Source organism: Panthera onca, chromosome C1 (assembly GCF_046562875.1).
Source record: "Panthera onca isolate mPanOnc1 chromosome C1, mPanOnc1 haplotype 2, whole genome shotgun sequence".
Classification (NCBI taxonomy): Eukaryota; Metazoa; Chordata; class Mammalia; order Carnivora; family Felidae; genus Panthera; species Panthera onca.
Window position 1 is genome coordinate 15,693,176 of NC_138346.1, and position 16,083 is coordinate 15,709,258.

A 16,083-nucleotide genomic window follows, 5' to 3' on the forward strand; every position below is an offset into this window, starting at 1 on the left:
CAACTTGAATGTATTCACAAAATTTAATGATCTCAAAGCCGTAGACGTTACCCTTTTGGAGAGGAGAAGGTTTAGTTGATTCATGATGAGAAGAGTTTCTTGTCCTTGAGGTCTTAGACTTGAGCTGTTACAGTGATTCGGAACCTGAGCTTCAGAGTAGCCGGACTGAGACCATATCGTAGCCTTGCTGCTTCATGGATTGGGATCAGGGTCAAGGAGCTCAAGCTCTGAGTGTTCGTTCTACCTGCAGCTCCGGCACAGGGTTGTGGTGAAGGTGCGAGGAGACGGCTTCTTCCGGTGCCGGCAGAGCAGCTGGTGGGCTGAATGCACTTAGTAACAGCTGGTTACTGTTTTGATGCACCTGCTTGCAGTGGGGGCTTAAAATAAAAGTTGCATTTTCACCTTACCTCTGAGATATCAGTTTATATCGTGTCCTAATTGGAAATGTCATTCCTGTGTTGGAGAGCTTTTGTAGTGCACCTGTATTTCTGAAACTGATTGTTTTTGTTACCTTGTGTTTGTTGCAGGAAATCATTCCAAAATAACTGTAAATACTCGAAATGTATTTATTGAATGCACAGGAACGGACTTTACTAAGGTAAGTGAAACAGATTCCACTTTTATACTGTCGGACAGGACAGATTTTATTTCTGGCCAAGACTATATGGCTGAACTACAAAGTGTTGATTTCGTAGATGGGAACATACTTCAGAAATTTAGAAAATTAGAAAACTGTAGATGTTCTGTACTTGGTAATGGTGTGTTCATTTAATCAACAAACCTTTAATGAGTACTTCTGTCTTTCCAGTGCTGTGAATTTAATGAGGTACAAGTTTCTTGACTTTGAGGAACTCATTCTGGTGGGAGAATTAGCCATATACCTAACTGTAAAATTGAGAAATGGAATAAAGTGTTGTATAACTTGTTTGTTTTGGTTGGCTTAATTTAAATGCTGAGTAATTTGGTGCCTTGTGTACCTGGTAATAAGTTTTTAAAAATGAACTGGCTATAAAGAAGCGTTATTTAGCAAGTTGACAAAGGGCATGTGCATGTGATGATATCTAGTAGAATACTAGTAGAATACTAGTTCAGTCACTTTTAGTAAATACATATATTAGATTGCTATGAAACACCCCCACCCCCGATTTCTTTACACGGGTTAAGTAAGGCGTAAGGTGAGGTGGCAGGTAAGCAAATTGGGAAAGATAAGCTTGAACGGCAGGAGAAGCCTGGCCTGTAGAAATAGGGCAGATAAATGGCATCTAATACATCTTAACAGGATTGGACACCACTGTAAGGTATTTCATTTATAACTTTTATGGGCCATATTTGCCGTCAGAAATCCTAGAGTGATAACGGCTTACACTATTTACCAATTAAAAAGAATTCATACGTTAACAGACCTTTAGGTAGCTTTCCTAAATCTTACATTTAAACAGTGAAGGGTATGTAAAAGCAAAGCCTATATCCCGATAAGTTTACTGTATTTTTTTCTGAGAATATTTTTCCAGTTAAAAACTTTAAGAAATCTGTATGGCCCTTGCAGTGTGCCAGGCATTGCTCTCACATGAAAACATTTAATCTTCATAATAACCAGATGAGACTGTAGGAATTTTATTGTCTCCATGTAACAGGTGAAGACGGAGAACTACAGAGATGGTAAGGAACTGGCCCAAAGTCCGGTTACCAGTGAGTGGTCGAGCCAGGAGTCGGGCGCCTGGCTGCAGAGATCTAGGACACTGATGAGGTTTACCCCCAGACTTAGCCATTTGTCTCCCTTGGAACTTGGTGAACCCAAGGGGGAGGGCCGGGGGAAGTAGATGATTTGTTTCAGTCATGGATTGTTAACTCTCCGAGAACTGAATAAATGCAGACCACCTGAAGGTACGGCTAGGCCCACTTTAGCTCACCAGCTCTTATTCCACTCCCTTTTTTAGAATGTATATATAAAGTCTCATTTTTAGATGTTTGAGGACTAAATTAAATTTTCACTTCCATCTGAGTGAAGAGAGAATATATCTGTAGATGACAACATTTGTCTTTTCCTTTTTTTTTTTTTTTTTTTGCAGGCAAAAATAGTTCTCGATGTTATTGTCACCATGTTCAGTGAATATTGTGAGAATCCGTTTACGTAAGTTCATTTGACACCTTTATGGACAGCCTGTTGTTCTGAAGGCAAAGCAGTGAGGCCTTGTGCTAGATGTAAAGACGAAAAACGTGGCTCTGGTGATTAGAATATATCCTCTCTTTGCGGGGGCTAAGATCCGAACATAAATGTATAAAATAGAAAGTGATAAGTACTTTAAAATAAATTTCCGTGACGTTCTGGCTGTAAGGGCAGGTTATTGCCAACTGAGGCACCTGGGCAGACCTTGTGGAAGCAACGAAATTCAAGCTGTGTTTAAGGATCGTTGGATTTGAGGGTGTAAACATGGAGGGGCAGCTGAGGAACAGCTAAACAAGTAGGGAAGCACGTATGAGAGCAAAGCATTCATCCTCTATGTGTCACTAAGATCTCTGCATTTTTTTCCGGAGCCTGTTGTTGACTTAGACAACATTTAAATGGCCCTTGCTGCGTATCAGCATCGTTGTTCATTCAAGTGTTCGTTATAATTCAGAATAGCTGCGTCACTGCAGAGCCCACGCCTGAAATGGCGCGGCAGTGCCGGTTTTGTAGCTTGATGCGCCCCTGAGCGGTTGCGTAGCCGGCTTTCGTGGCCTAACACAGCACCCTGGTGAAGGCTGGAATGTGTGCGTCCGTGTTGGCGGGGAGCCCCCAGGGGAAGCGTGCTTTGCAGCACCGAGAAGAAAACGTCAGGCGTGCGCTGCCCCAGGAGAGATGGGAGCCACGGGGGGAGCAACAGCAGGGGGGCGGCGAACGCAGGGGGATTGATCCAGGCGGCAGTGTTGGGACGGGAATGGATTGAATGTGTTGAGGCTACTGTTACAGGCCACGTGAGAGACTTGTGAGCCATACGTTCATTTCTAGAACTCCCTGCCTTTTTTTTTTTTAAGTGTTTTATTTCTGGCTTTCTCTTTTTTTTTTTTTCCTAAGGGTTGAAGCCGCTGAGGTAGTTTTTCCTAATGGAAAATCATACATCTTTCCAGTAAGTATTTAAGAAGTGGACTTGATAACACAGGTGGTAACAATAATGGTGCTAGAGTGCTCGTTGTATGTCCGTCCGTCCACCCACATGCCAGGCGTTATACTATGTGCATCACATGGACATAATCACATGACCCTGTGAAGGCGGGTGCCGTTATTATGCCCTTTCCCAGATGGAGTTAGAGACCTTCAGATTTTAAATAGCTTGCCTCTTGCTGTTAAGTGGTAGAGCTGTGTGACAGTTGGGCTTCAGCCACCAACTCTGTTGTATGACCACAGTACGTGGCCAGAATTCCTCTGATTTCTTCTATTAGCTAGTTAACTGGGTAATTTATAGTCTGACCCCTTTCAAGATAACTCAGCCCTCCAAACCTAATTAATCTGTTCACGTTTGAGTTAACAGTTGCTAAAGGCCATCAATGTAACTAAAAATTCCGAATGTATTAGCAGGACTAAGGAATAAGCACGATTATTGTCCAGACGTAGGATCTTAGTAAAAGAAAAAGAAATCTAAACCAACATTATTCTTAACTGACTGGGTTTTTTTCTTCCCCTAAGATGGTTTTATAAATAAAGATGACCATTCCAACACATGACTGTATTAGTCATTTAGTTGTGGTTATGATTCAGTGAGGCCATTCTTTAAGCTCTTTTTCTTTGGAATTTTCACTATTCCTCCGTCACTTAAGAAGTGGGTCACAGCCTGGAATAGTTTCTACTATTTAAATAGCTTTTAAAGTAGATGAAACCTGCTGAAGTCAGAACACCCCGTCCTGAAAACATGAGTAATTTAGCATCCTATTTTATTCTAGAATATTGATGATAATTCAAAATAAATGTATAACTATAGAAAACGTTGAAATTATGGGCAGTATCAGTTAAAAATTTTTAGTGGCTGTTAGCTTTTGTTATATAATTCACTGATATCTTAAGACTTAGTGACTTAAAACAACAAAGATTTGTTCATGACCATGAACAATAGAATCATGATTCTGTTGGTCAGCTGGGTAGTTCTGGTCTGAGCTGGCTTGGCTAACCTCTACCAGCCTTGTTCTGGGTCATCAGCTGGTTGGTAGGCTAGCAGCTAGATGACCTTTGATGGCCTCGCTCAAGTCTGCTTAGCCTTGGAGTACCCAGGTCAAGTGTCTGTCACACCCAGCAAGGTAGTTTGGTCTTTATTACATGGTGGCAGTTGCAGGGTTCCCAGCAGCGAGAGAGAGCAAGTCCAGTGCTTAAGTATTTTTAAGCATGGTATCCTGTTGGCCTAAGCCAGTCATTTTGCTAGATTCAAGGAGGGTGAAATAGACTCTCATTTCTCAGTGTGGGGGCCTCAAGTGTTATATTGTGAGACCATGGATGCAGCAGAGTTGGGAAGAATGTGGCCGTTTATATGATTTACGACAGTAGTACTTGGGATTAGCCAGAGAGAGCTTTTTAGTTTGTTTTACAGTGATGTCTCGAGTTGAGAAAAGTTTTTTTCTCTTTAATGTGAAGAACTGTCAAGTGTTTTTTGTTTAACTTTTTTTTTAATGTTTATTTTTGAGAGACAGAGACAGAGTATGAGCAGGGGAGGGGCAGAGAGAGAGGGAGACACAGAATCCGAAGCAGGCTCCGGGCTCTGAGCTGTCAGCACAGAGCCCGACACAGGGCTTGAACTCCTGGGCTGTGAGATCGTGACCTGAGCTGAAGTCAGCCACCCAACCGACTGAGCCACCCAGACGCCCCAAGAATCAAGTATTAACAAAAGTGAAATATGTACTTTGAGGAAGAAAAAGATACGTTAAAATTTGGTTGACTTTTCTCATGTAGCTAATTCCTTGAATTTGTTTGCATTATAAAGAGGTTTCATAAATTTGAAATGATGGGATTTCTGAATAGGAGTACTGTATCAGTGTTGTCATTTGTTAATTTATTTCCTTATAAATGTAGATTAAAACAGCTCTTCTCAGATTGTCCTCCCAGAAGAGAATGACCTTCTGAGGAACTGATTGTTCCTCATATGAATTAGCATGTTTTTTAAAACACTTTGGAAGTTCTTCCTAGTCTTCTGTTATTTCATATAAAAGAATAAGAGGACGTGAAAAGATAAGTGGAAGGCAGTGAGAGAGGCTAGTGGTTAATGGTGTGAGCCTTGGAATTAGGCTGCCTGAACATGTCAGTTCACGTGTTTGTTCATTCGCTACTTGGACACACTCATTAATTGTATACCAAGTGCTTATTCTCTTGTGAGCATGTTTGTAAGCACCGGAAATATAGCATCACAACCTCAGCAGCTTACCATTGTTGTGATCAGGGAATAGTTACTCATCTAAAATTTACTATTCTCGTTTTACAAATAAGAAATCTAATAGTATCTGTTGTGAGGGTTAAGGTTAGTATCTTCAAAGTGTCTTGTACTGTTTAGTTCATATTAACGACTCAGTGAAGGTTGTTTCTGTGGCGGTCATTAGCATCTGGTTTTGTACTTTTTAAACCCTAACGTGCAGTCACATCAGCTCAGGATCTTGGTATCAGATCTGGATTCAGTAGATCCATTGTCACTGCTCCCAGCAACAAGGCCGAAGAGTCTGCATTTCTAAGAGGCACTTGGGTGATGATGATGCTTCTGCCTGAGAACTGCATTTTGAATGGCAGGGCTCTGGCCCATTGTCCTTACTTGGATCCAAACATTTTTAGATGTATAGCCTTTTTTGTTAGTGGTAGTTATACTTTTGAGAGTAATTTAGTGATAAGAAACATTCATAGATATGTGTGCAAAGGTGCCGAAAAGCCTGAGTTTTATACATATTTGTTCCTACCTAACGTGGCACAGTTATGTGCTGTTTGAAGGGGAGTGAGTACCAATTTATGAGATGCTTCCAGCCCTACCTTCTAGAGCAGATTGATGGTCGCTAGGACTGCCTGGGGGGGCCTGGTCGCATTCCCCACCAGCATAAATGATAAGAGAGGAGTTTCTTTGTAACACTTAGATTTAGCTTAATGGTGATATTTGATAGTACACGGTGGTATTTGAACTCTTTCTTGGTCGTATACACCTGCTTGCATGAGAGGAGATTCAAAATCCTTAGGATTTATAAGCATCTTAGAAATGATGTACCAGGGTTTTATTGTAGAGAGTGGTGATTGATCATCTAAGAGAAAAGTGTTTGACATTTTATATTTCTGAGAAGTTCCTGTTGTCTAGCAAGTAGAATGTTCAGTTATGAACGTAATGTAGCAGATTTATTCCTCCATAATGTTTTCGAAACGTTATGTTTATTTTCAGTGTCTCGCTCTAACAACGGTTTTTTGGGAGGGCAAACTGCCACAGTAAGATGACGTAAAATTAGAGTCTAACACTGTAGCTGACAGGGAATGACTGAAGCTTCTCAAACTTTTTCTCTTTGAAGGAACTGGCTTACCGAAAAGAGATAGTGAGAGCTGATCTAATTAACAAAAAAGTTGGAATCAGGTAAGCTTTGAAAACATTTATTTACTGTTGGAGAGAATTCAAGAATGAAGTACCCACAGGACTTTAATTTTTCTTGGAAGAATGCTTAGGGTTTTCATATCTTTTCAGAGTAAGTGATAATAACTCCTCTGTTGTGATATCTAGTGTCTAACGGAACTCCAAAAGAAAGGTGATACTTAGGGTATTTTAAAACAAAATATAAACATTTTAAAAAATTTTTTAATGTTTATTTATATTTGAGAGAGACAGAGACAGAGTGTGAGCAGGGGAGGGGCAGAGAGAGAGGGAGACACAGAAACAGAAGCAGGCTCCAGGCTCCGAGCTGTCAGCACAGAGCCCGACCCGACACGGGGCTCGAACTCAAACCATGAGATCATGACTGAGCCCACTGAGCCACCCAGGCACCCCAAAATATAAGCATGTTTTAAGTAATCCAGTGAAGTTTATGGATTGTACATTCCTGTTTCAGAGAAACTCCAGAAAATATTGCCAAGCTTCTAACCAGGATGCATTTAAAGTCAGAAGTAATAGGCGACGGGAATCAGATTGAGATTGAGATCCCTCCAACCAGAGCTGACGTTATCCACGCATGTGATATTGTGGAAGACGCAGCTATTGCTTACGGATATAACAACATTCAGATGGCTCTCCCGAAAACATACACCATAGCTAATCAAGTAAGATTGCACCCTTAAATAAATATTCCTTATTGTGAGAGACTGATTATTGAATGCCAGGAAGGTTTTGGGAAAAACAGAACATAGGAATTAAGTAGCCTTTGGACATGCTGTGCCATGAGAGGCATTTGCTATGGAGAGGATACAAAACAGATGCCCAGTGGATTAGAGTAAGTTGAAAACTTGTGATGGCTAGTACTTGAAGAAAGACAGGTTTCGAGTTTGGAGCCCTTTTGAATCTCGAACTGGGATATTCATTTCCTCAACCTGGCCTGAAGGCAGAAGTTTGGTGTGGGAGAGGTCAAGCGGGGGTTTGTACATCTGTGTAGGAATAGTGGGGTAGTGGGGCGGTGGGGAGGGCTAAAATGGGGGTGCTAGCGGTATTAGGATGGGAGGGGGTTTTCCTTTTAATGACGTGTTTTGTTTAAACCTTTTGTTAGTAGGACATTTTATTGAGGTGAAATATCTTTCTTCCAGTTTCCTCTTAATAAGCTCACAGAGCTCCTACGGTATGACATGGCGGCCGCCGGATTCACCGAAGCGCTTACCTTTGCTCTGGTATGTCCTGTGTGCTTTTCTGTGCAGCTGATTGTTGACAGTGAATCCCCGAATTACTGTATTCTCCGATTCCTGACACGAACTTACAAAAGCCAGACTGCTAACATTTCCAGGTTCTAGAAAAATGTTTTCACTTGAGAACGTACAATTTCTAGTGAAGAAATGTTTTCTTTTTAGTCACTGAAAATCATGAAGGACAAAACAGTCTTAAATGACAGATAACTGTGTATTTTTTATTAGCATGGAAATGTTAAGGGTTGAATTCGCAATGAATTTCATAACCAGACTGATGAAGTTAGAATATTTAGTCTTAATTTGGTTGTGTCTGTGCCCACTAGATGCCGCCCTGGTTAAGGGTTTGTGGACTGTTACACATTAAACTGGTCTTTGAACATGTTCACAACATTTGCTTTGAGTTGAAAAGCTGACATAAAAGGCTTGAATCAGGAAATGAATTTTATTACAAAATAGAAGGAAATCCCCTTCCCCCTGCAGATTGACCATTTGAAAAGAATAAAATATGTATGCCGTTTATAGTTCCTTCTTCTCTTGCTGAGCATTTATGTGGTGCCTACAGTGTGGTTCTTGAGTATTCAAGCAAGCTTCTGCTTAATGACGTAGGGCAAAACCCAAACCAAAGGAAAACAAAACTAATTCGTTTTCTCCCCTCAACTCAACTCCAGACATAGACTTCTCAGTGTTGTATTTACAGAAGGCAGGAGTGGGGGCTACGCTACTACGTATGTGGGGAGAGGGAGATGCAACCTCTCCGGGTCCTTTCAGTGAGCATTTGTATTTGTAGGATGCTAACAGGGGAAGGGATCTCACGTATCTTGTCGGTCAACATTTTCATTTTGCTGATTCACTAGTCCTTTATTTAGATTTTAAATTTGTTTTTTTAATTGTTTTTAATGTTTTATTTCTTTCTGAGAGAGAAACAGAGCATGAGCTGGGGAGGGGCCAGAGAGAGGGAGACACAGAATCCAAAGCAGGCTCCGGGTTCTGAGCTGTCAACGCAGGGCCTGACATGGGGCTTGAATTCATGAACCTTGAGATCATGAGCTGAGCCGAAGTCAGACGCTTAACTGACCGAACCACCCAGGTGCCCCAAGAAATGTATTGCATTTTATTTTATTTAAAAATTATTTTTTAACATTTATTTATTTTTGAGAGAGCAAGACACAACGCAAGCAGAGAAGGGGCAGAGATGGGGGAGGGATGCAGAATCCAAAGCAGGTTCCAGGCTCTGAGCTGTCAGCACAGAGCCCAACGCGGGACTCGAACCCACGAACTGTGAGATCATGACCTGAGCTGAAGTCGGACACTTAACACCCAGGTGGGTGGCTCATTCAGTTAAGCATTCGAGTTTGGCTCAGGTCATGATCTCACGGTTCTTGGGTTAGAGCCCTATGTTGGGCCCTGTGCTGACAGCTTGGAGCCTGGAGCCTGCTTTGGATTCTGTGTCCCTCCCCGCTCTCTGCCCCTCCCCTGCTCATGCTCTTTCTCAAAAATAAATAAATCTTAAAAAAAAAATTTAAATGAAGTGATAGAGGATTGATTTGAAAGGATTCAAAACCTGTACAGAACCATGTAGAGTAAACCATAACTGTTCCCTTCTGTTGGCCCTCTGGATTCTAACCCTATTTTCCTCCCCAGAACTAACTGCTGTTTAGACTTCGGCATGTGTGTTTCCCTGCCTTTTTGCAGAAGTAGTGTTTAAAAAGAAAAAATTTAAACTGCTTCTAATCTCAGTCCGTTTTCCTCCATTGTTGTGATAAAGTACAAGGTCACTCACATACCTACCTATGTTGCTGTGCAGAACGATGTGTTTTTTTTTTTTTTTAATACAGACGAGTTCTTTTTGAGAGTAGATTGCATTATTTAAATTGCATTTCCTAATTCATCACATTATATCTTGTTATAAAACCACCTCCGTGTTGTAGAGAAAATTTGATTATTCCCAGTATGCCTGCCATGATTCTCTACCTCTGCAGCCATGGCAGATCAGGGAGCTTTTTTCTGCTCTGCCTGGATGTGGCTTCACTATCCCTCCCAAGAGAGCATGGCAAGAATCATTAGAACTGGCATTGACATAAAATCTGAGCCCATCCGTGTTTCTTTTTCCCCCCAAGAGAAATGCAGACTAACTAGCCCTTGAAGACCATTTGGTAAAATAGTGCAATTAGGCAACATCACCTAATGTTGGAGATAGTTCAGTACCCTGATGGTACATCAGTTTTCATGTTAAGTTTTAAACTCCTTTGCAGCAGTTAGCATTAATATGTGATACTTGTTCTTAGTAATTTATTAAGCATCACTGTTAATATTTCTTTGAGCGCTTAGTTTGTGCCAGGTGCTTTATTTGCATTATCTTGTTAACTCATTTGTTAGATGTAATGCATCTAATAGTGAGTTTTATTTTCATACCTTCTGCCTATCATCCTGGTTTTGTGACCAGCCTCTTTCTCTGTTTGGTGGGTGAGTGCTTAAGAGTTTATTCCTCAGAGCTTTATCAAGCACAGATGCACAGAAGTTAAATGATCAAGTAGAAAGAATGTTGGGCAGAATTCAGGCCGCTTGAATTCTGCTCTTACTCCTGTCATTCTACCGTAAGTCAGTATGTATTTAGCAGACATTATAATGGTAATCAAAACGAAGCCATAGGAACACCAGGAGAGAGAAGTTGGAGTCACTAGGAATATATCTATGGAAGAGGTAGAACTCTGTTGGGGGATGGTAGTAGGTAGGTTGGGGGAAGGCACTTAGGGTAAAAGGAAGGAAGGAAGAGTGTAAGATTCAGGGAATGGGTAGCTAGTTGTAAGAGACTAGACTGGTAAGTGAGAGGCTAGCTTAGGAAGGGCCCAAATACAGTTATAGCACCATCAACATGTGGAAAACTTACTTTGCCTCTGTATCATAGATAGAACTCCTTGTAAAAGAACTGTTAATGTGAAATTATATCTGCTGTGACCCTGAAGTAGTTGATACATGTATTCTTTTTTTTTTTTTTTAACTTCTTTATACAGAGAATCTACATTGCTACAAGACCATAAGTTGACTTATAGCCTTAAATATTTTGTATATTCAATTTAGTCATTGTTTTTCCTTATTTATTTTGTATGTACTTCTTAGTGCTCCCAAGAAGATATTGCTGATAAACTTGGTTCGGACATCTCTGCAACAAAGGCAGTCCACATAAGTAATCCTAAGACAGCTGAATTCCAGGTGAGAATTCTAAGTATCTAAGAGTCTGAGTAAATACTGAGAGGTGGTACAGAAGTTATTATACTTCAGATAACAAAGTCTTAGAGCTTTTTAAAAGTCTCTTCTTGGATAGAGGATAGTTGGTTCCTGCATACTTTGTTGACAAATTCTTAACACCTTTTTGTAATCTTTTCTTGATTGATGTACAGTGGGTCTTTGCTTGCTCTGTGCTGTGTAGCCCAGTCTTACCTGAACTTTCCATTTCATTCCTTTCAGATCAGTTGACTTTTTAAGTACTATTTGAAGTTTTCATCTTTTCTACCCATTTGTAGTAAATGAGTCAGTAACTATTCACAGTACCTCTGTGAAGTCATTCACTTTGAAATTAGTTGCTACATCAGTTTTTGACTAAGCCGTCTCCATTTTTTTTCATGGTAATCCTTTAGTTCAATGGCAGTTTCACATAGGGTGTAGGAATATGTCAGTGCGAATGATACTACCTTAGTAAGTGTTAAATGATTTACATTATAGACTATGATATTACCTTGAAACGCTCTTTTATAGATTATGATGCCTTTGCTTATTAATGACTTTAAACCATCTCCCCTCTTTCCTACTGGCTCGCTCTCATTCTGTTTTGGTTACAGGCGCAATTCTTGATGATTTTTCTTTTTTTCTTTTAAACTTTTTTAACGTTTTATTTATTTTTGAGAGAGAGAGAGTGCATGCAGGTGAGGGGCAGAGAGAGAGGGAGAAACAGTCCGAAGCAGGTTCCAGGCTCTGAGCTGTCAGCACAGAGCCTGATGCGGGGCTCGAACTCACAAACTGTGAGATCATGATCTGGGCCGAAGTTGGATACTTAACCGACTGAGCCACGCAGGTGCCCCTCTTGATGATTTTTCTTTAACCGGGTTTGGAATCAAGGGGAATCTTAGAATTGGGAAGAAATGCTTTCAAATAAATTAATGCTGTTAATAACATGTGAACTCTTGAGATAGTTCTGTGGTTTTCACATCTGTAAAAGAAGGCTCAATTCTAAAAATTTTTAAAGTTCTAAAAATGTTAAAATTTAGATTTTTTTTTAAAGTTAGATTTAATCTATAGGGCTACCCACTAATGCGGTAGATTAGGGCGAGGCTGTTTAAAGAACTAATTGATAATAACATGCACCAAGTACATGAGTTGTTTCTCGGTACTCAGTGTCAGAACTTTGAAGAATTATGCCAATTTGGAAAGATTGTGATCATAAGTTTGCTTTGAGGCCCACTAGCTTTTCTACTGCTCTCTCTTATGGTGTTCTTTTTAATAGGAGACACTCAAAATCATTTGGGTACAGGGATTTTTCAGTAAATCTTAACTGGGTTTTTATTTGCGTTTATTCCAGGTTTTCCATTTTCTCCCAGTTTTGTTTATCAAGCTTGATAGATGTAAGATGAGGTAATGTTCTTTAGGTTTACATTCTGTTTTCTATGTAAGTGGGAGGAAAACAAATCAGAAGCACATTAAATATCACTATAAATAGTAGTGGTTTAGCACACTTTCAGAATCAATAATTCTGCATAAAATACATGAGATGAGAGGCTATCTTTTGGATTCGACAGATTCTGCAGTTTACTCATGGTTTACTAGCAGATATATCCTACCGTTACTCATGGGGCTGACAGGTTTCTGTTTGCTTATGGTTAAATGTAAAGTTGTTTGTGGACTTGTAACTCCCATTTATTGTCTAAGCCCATTCTTTCTCTTGCATAATTCTTAATTTGGGGGTATTTTCTCACAGAGATGTTAGAGAATGGATATAAGAAGAAATGTCATTTAGTTAAAACATGTAAATTTTTATTATAATTATAAACAAAATTACAGAACGTTACCACATTCCCCCAAGTCAGCAATAGTATTCTTTAGTATCCTTAAGTAGCCAATCATTGTTCACATTTTTCCAGTTGTCTCAAGTTTTCTAATAGTTTGATTTGGCATTCAAATGTTTGTACAAAGTTGATGTGTTTCTTAAGTCTTTTTAATTTACAGATTGCTCCTCTAGCCATCTCTGTCTTTTCCTCTCTCCCTTTCACTTTATTTGTTGAAGAAACGGGGTCATTTGTCCTGTAGAGTTCCCACAGTTAAGATCTTGTGGAATACGTTCCACTAGTCCCCTACATTTCTAGTATGTCGGTAGGTAGATGTAGAAGTTTGATTGGATTCAGTTTTCACTTTTTGTATTGCCGTTTGAGTTTCTAAACAAGCAAATAAGGCTTATCTGTAAAATGGGGGGGGGGGGGGACCTAAGAAAAATTATTTACACAGGAAGCTTGTCTGTATTACAGTAAGTTGAGCTTTCTTTTAACACTGCAGTTTTGTTTCTGATTGGCTTGGGCACTTTCTCTCCATTCGCGAACGTGAGCGGTATTTAGAAAAGCACCGAGATTGAGGCTGCTCGCAGCAATTGCGAGAGTGAGATTGATAGGAAATCCGTTCTCTTTCCTCAACACACATTCTACTAGCAAGTCTTAGGGGCTTATTCCTGTTACGCCTGTAGGATCTCAGAGGGGCTGCTGTTTTAGTCAGGGTGGTCAGGACAGACGGGCCTTTGTGGGAGAGGACCTGTTGAGAAGAGACCTAAAGAAAGTAAGGCCGCCACATGTGAGTCCAGAGGAAGAACGTATGAAGTGGAGGTAGGGAGGAGGCGTGGAGGCCTGAGGTGGAAGTCTGCTCTTCCACGGAGTGTGGCCAAAGCCCGGTACGCCCAGTGGGGGCAGCGTGTGTTGAAGTTGGAGAGGATGCCAGGGCCAGATTTAGATACAAGGACCCCATGTAGGGCATGGTTTTATTCACAGTTGGGTGGAAACCTATTAGATTTTTGAGCAGGGGAGCAGGAGTGGAGGCCGAGAAACCAGCGTGAGCTCACGCAGTCGTCTGGGCAGAGGATGGCAGTGCTGGTGTCTGACTCCGGAGCCCACGTTCTTGATGACGGTTTCCTACTCCTCATAAAACTGGTCTGGTCACGTGATGCATCAAAAGCCCACCTGTCTCCTTGAGCTCAGAATGAGAAATTTATTTGAGACAGAAGTAGGGAAGCTGTTTTGTTTTTAAGAACTAGGATGTCTGGTTGTATTTCTTTGGCTACGAAGCTGAAAACTATAGTCACAGCTTGCCCATAGCAACTGCATAATTTTTTTTAAGTGCTTACGTATTTGTGTTCTTTTTTCTCGTTGTCATGGTATTTTAATTGCATTTACATTTTCCCTGGTCTTGGTTTTTAAGAATTTGATTCTGATTTAACTTATATAAATACTTGGGTTTCTTGTAATCTCCTTCAATTTCTTTATAAAATAAAGCAGGATATGAAAATTTATATATTTGAAGTCTTAAATAACCAACCCTAGATACAAGCATTGTATTTATAATACTTGTTTCTCATTTTGGGATCAAGTTTTGTGACTTTTCACTTTGTAAGTTTGGAAGCCAGAATATTTTAAGTTTTTGTCTTGGAATTGAAAATTAAAAATGATTTGGATATTTAGGCATTGCATTTTCCAGAAGAGTCTTGCTGTGAAGCTGTTGAGTTCTGGCCTTGTCGCCAGGTCGGTTTGGTTCTCCTTCGGTCAATGCAATTTCACGTGTTCTCCTGTAGGTGGCACGCACTACCCTTCTTCCTGGCCTCCTAAAGACCATAGCTGCGAATCGGAAGATGCCCCTTCCTCTGAAACTGTTTGAAATCTCTGACATTGTAGTAAAAGATTCTAGCAGAGGTAAGAACAAGTCCCCGTTTAGTCCCGCTGAAAGCATTTTATTATGAAAATTTCACCTGCGTATTAAAAGGTAAGCAGTATGACGACCCCTGTGAGTCCAGCGCCCAGCTCAGCAGTTACCAGCACGTGGCCAGTCTTTCATCTGCTTGTACTCCAGCCTGCTTCCCCATGTTCTTTGGATGTAGTTCCCAGACATCCTGTCATGTCATCAGCAAACACTTTAGCATGTATTTCTAGAAGATAATGTGTCTCTAAAAGATAACAGAGGCCACTCTTGATTTTTAAAAACTAAGCCACACTCTTTTATCATCGAAGACCCAGCTCGTGTTTAAATCTCCCCATCTGTTTCACAAATTTAGTTTTCATGATTGATATGAATCCATCCAAGGAAGCCATTCAAATATTTGGTTGCTCTCTTATTTCTTTAAATGGAAAGCAAATCGTAAAGAACTTAACATTTATGAAGCACCCTGTTAAAACCTCAACTTGAGGGGTGCCTGGGTCGCTCAGTCCATTAAGCATCTGACTTCGGCTCGTGGGTTCCAGCTCCGCGTGAGGCTCTGCTGACAGCTCAGAGCCTGGAGCCTGCTTCTGATTCTGTGTCTCCCTGTCTCTCTGCCCCTCCCCTCCTCACGCTCTGTCTCTTTCTCTCTCAAAAAGAAAGAAACATTCAAAAAAGTACTACGGAACATTTCCTTATATCCTGTGATTTATGTGCATGTCATTTTAAGGTACCTGATACCTTGCCATTGTAGTTAGCAGTGGCTGTTCACTGTCACTCTTGTACTAGTTATTGTACACGTTTTACCAGGTTTTGTCTCGAGTGTCGTCTGGACTTCTTAGTACAGCCAGTTGCTTGGTCCACCGTTTGGAACTCAGAGATTCCTGAAGAAACCTGTATTTAGTTAGTGCTTAAACCTGATTGCCAAGGATGTCAGTCTTATTCAGACTTTGTCTTCAGGCTGAGGTCGGTCTGGAGCTGCATAGGAGATCATTTCTTGGTGAGCGGTGCCATCAAATGACTGAGCTGCTGGCAGTGTTTCTCTGGTTCCCTGGATTTAACTGTTCAGATCCTGTGTTCTATTCGGGAGCCTCCCCCCAGACTGCAGAACTCCGTGTTTTCTTTTGAATCTGTTGACACCAGCAAAGGCCTTTTCCTCAGTTTCTCTTGGAGCGGATCATATGGCAGTTGTTCTGACCGCCCAGAGTAGTTGAGAACCGTTGGCTGTAAATCAGCTGATCTTAGGACATGGACACTAGAGAGGCACGTCCGTGCCGACGGTATGTGAGCCTTTTGTAGCAAACTCTTCCGCCGAAGCTGGATTCCATCGACTTCCT

General features: G+C 40.8%; 1 protein-coding gene across 1 annotated transcript in view; it reads left to right on the top strand.

Annotated features, from left to right (window-relative positions):
* The window catches only part of FARSB (phenylalanyl-tRNA synthetase subunit beta), a 72,072-nt gene that overhangs the window by 19,355 nt on the left and 36,634 nt on the right, over positions 1-16,083 (top strand). Inside the window, exons 8-15 of the mRNA XM_078450844.2 lie at positions 528-598; positions 2,070-2,131; positions 3,056-3,107; positions 6,496-6,557; positions 7,027-7,234; positions 7,712-7,792; positions 10,925-11,017; positions 14,628-14,745. Of these exons, the coding sequence (XP_078306970.1) occupies positions 528-598; positions 2,070-2,131; positions 3,056-3,107; positions 6,496-6,557; positions 7,027-7,234; positions 7,712-7,792; positions 10,925-11,017; positions 14,628-14,745 (747 nt within the window). The remainder of the gene's footprint in view (positions 1-527; positions 599-2,069; positions 2,132-3,055; positions 3,108-6,495; positions 6,558-7,026; positions 7,235-7,711; positions 7,793-10,924; positions 11,018-14,627; positions 14,746-16,083) is intronic.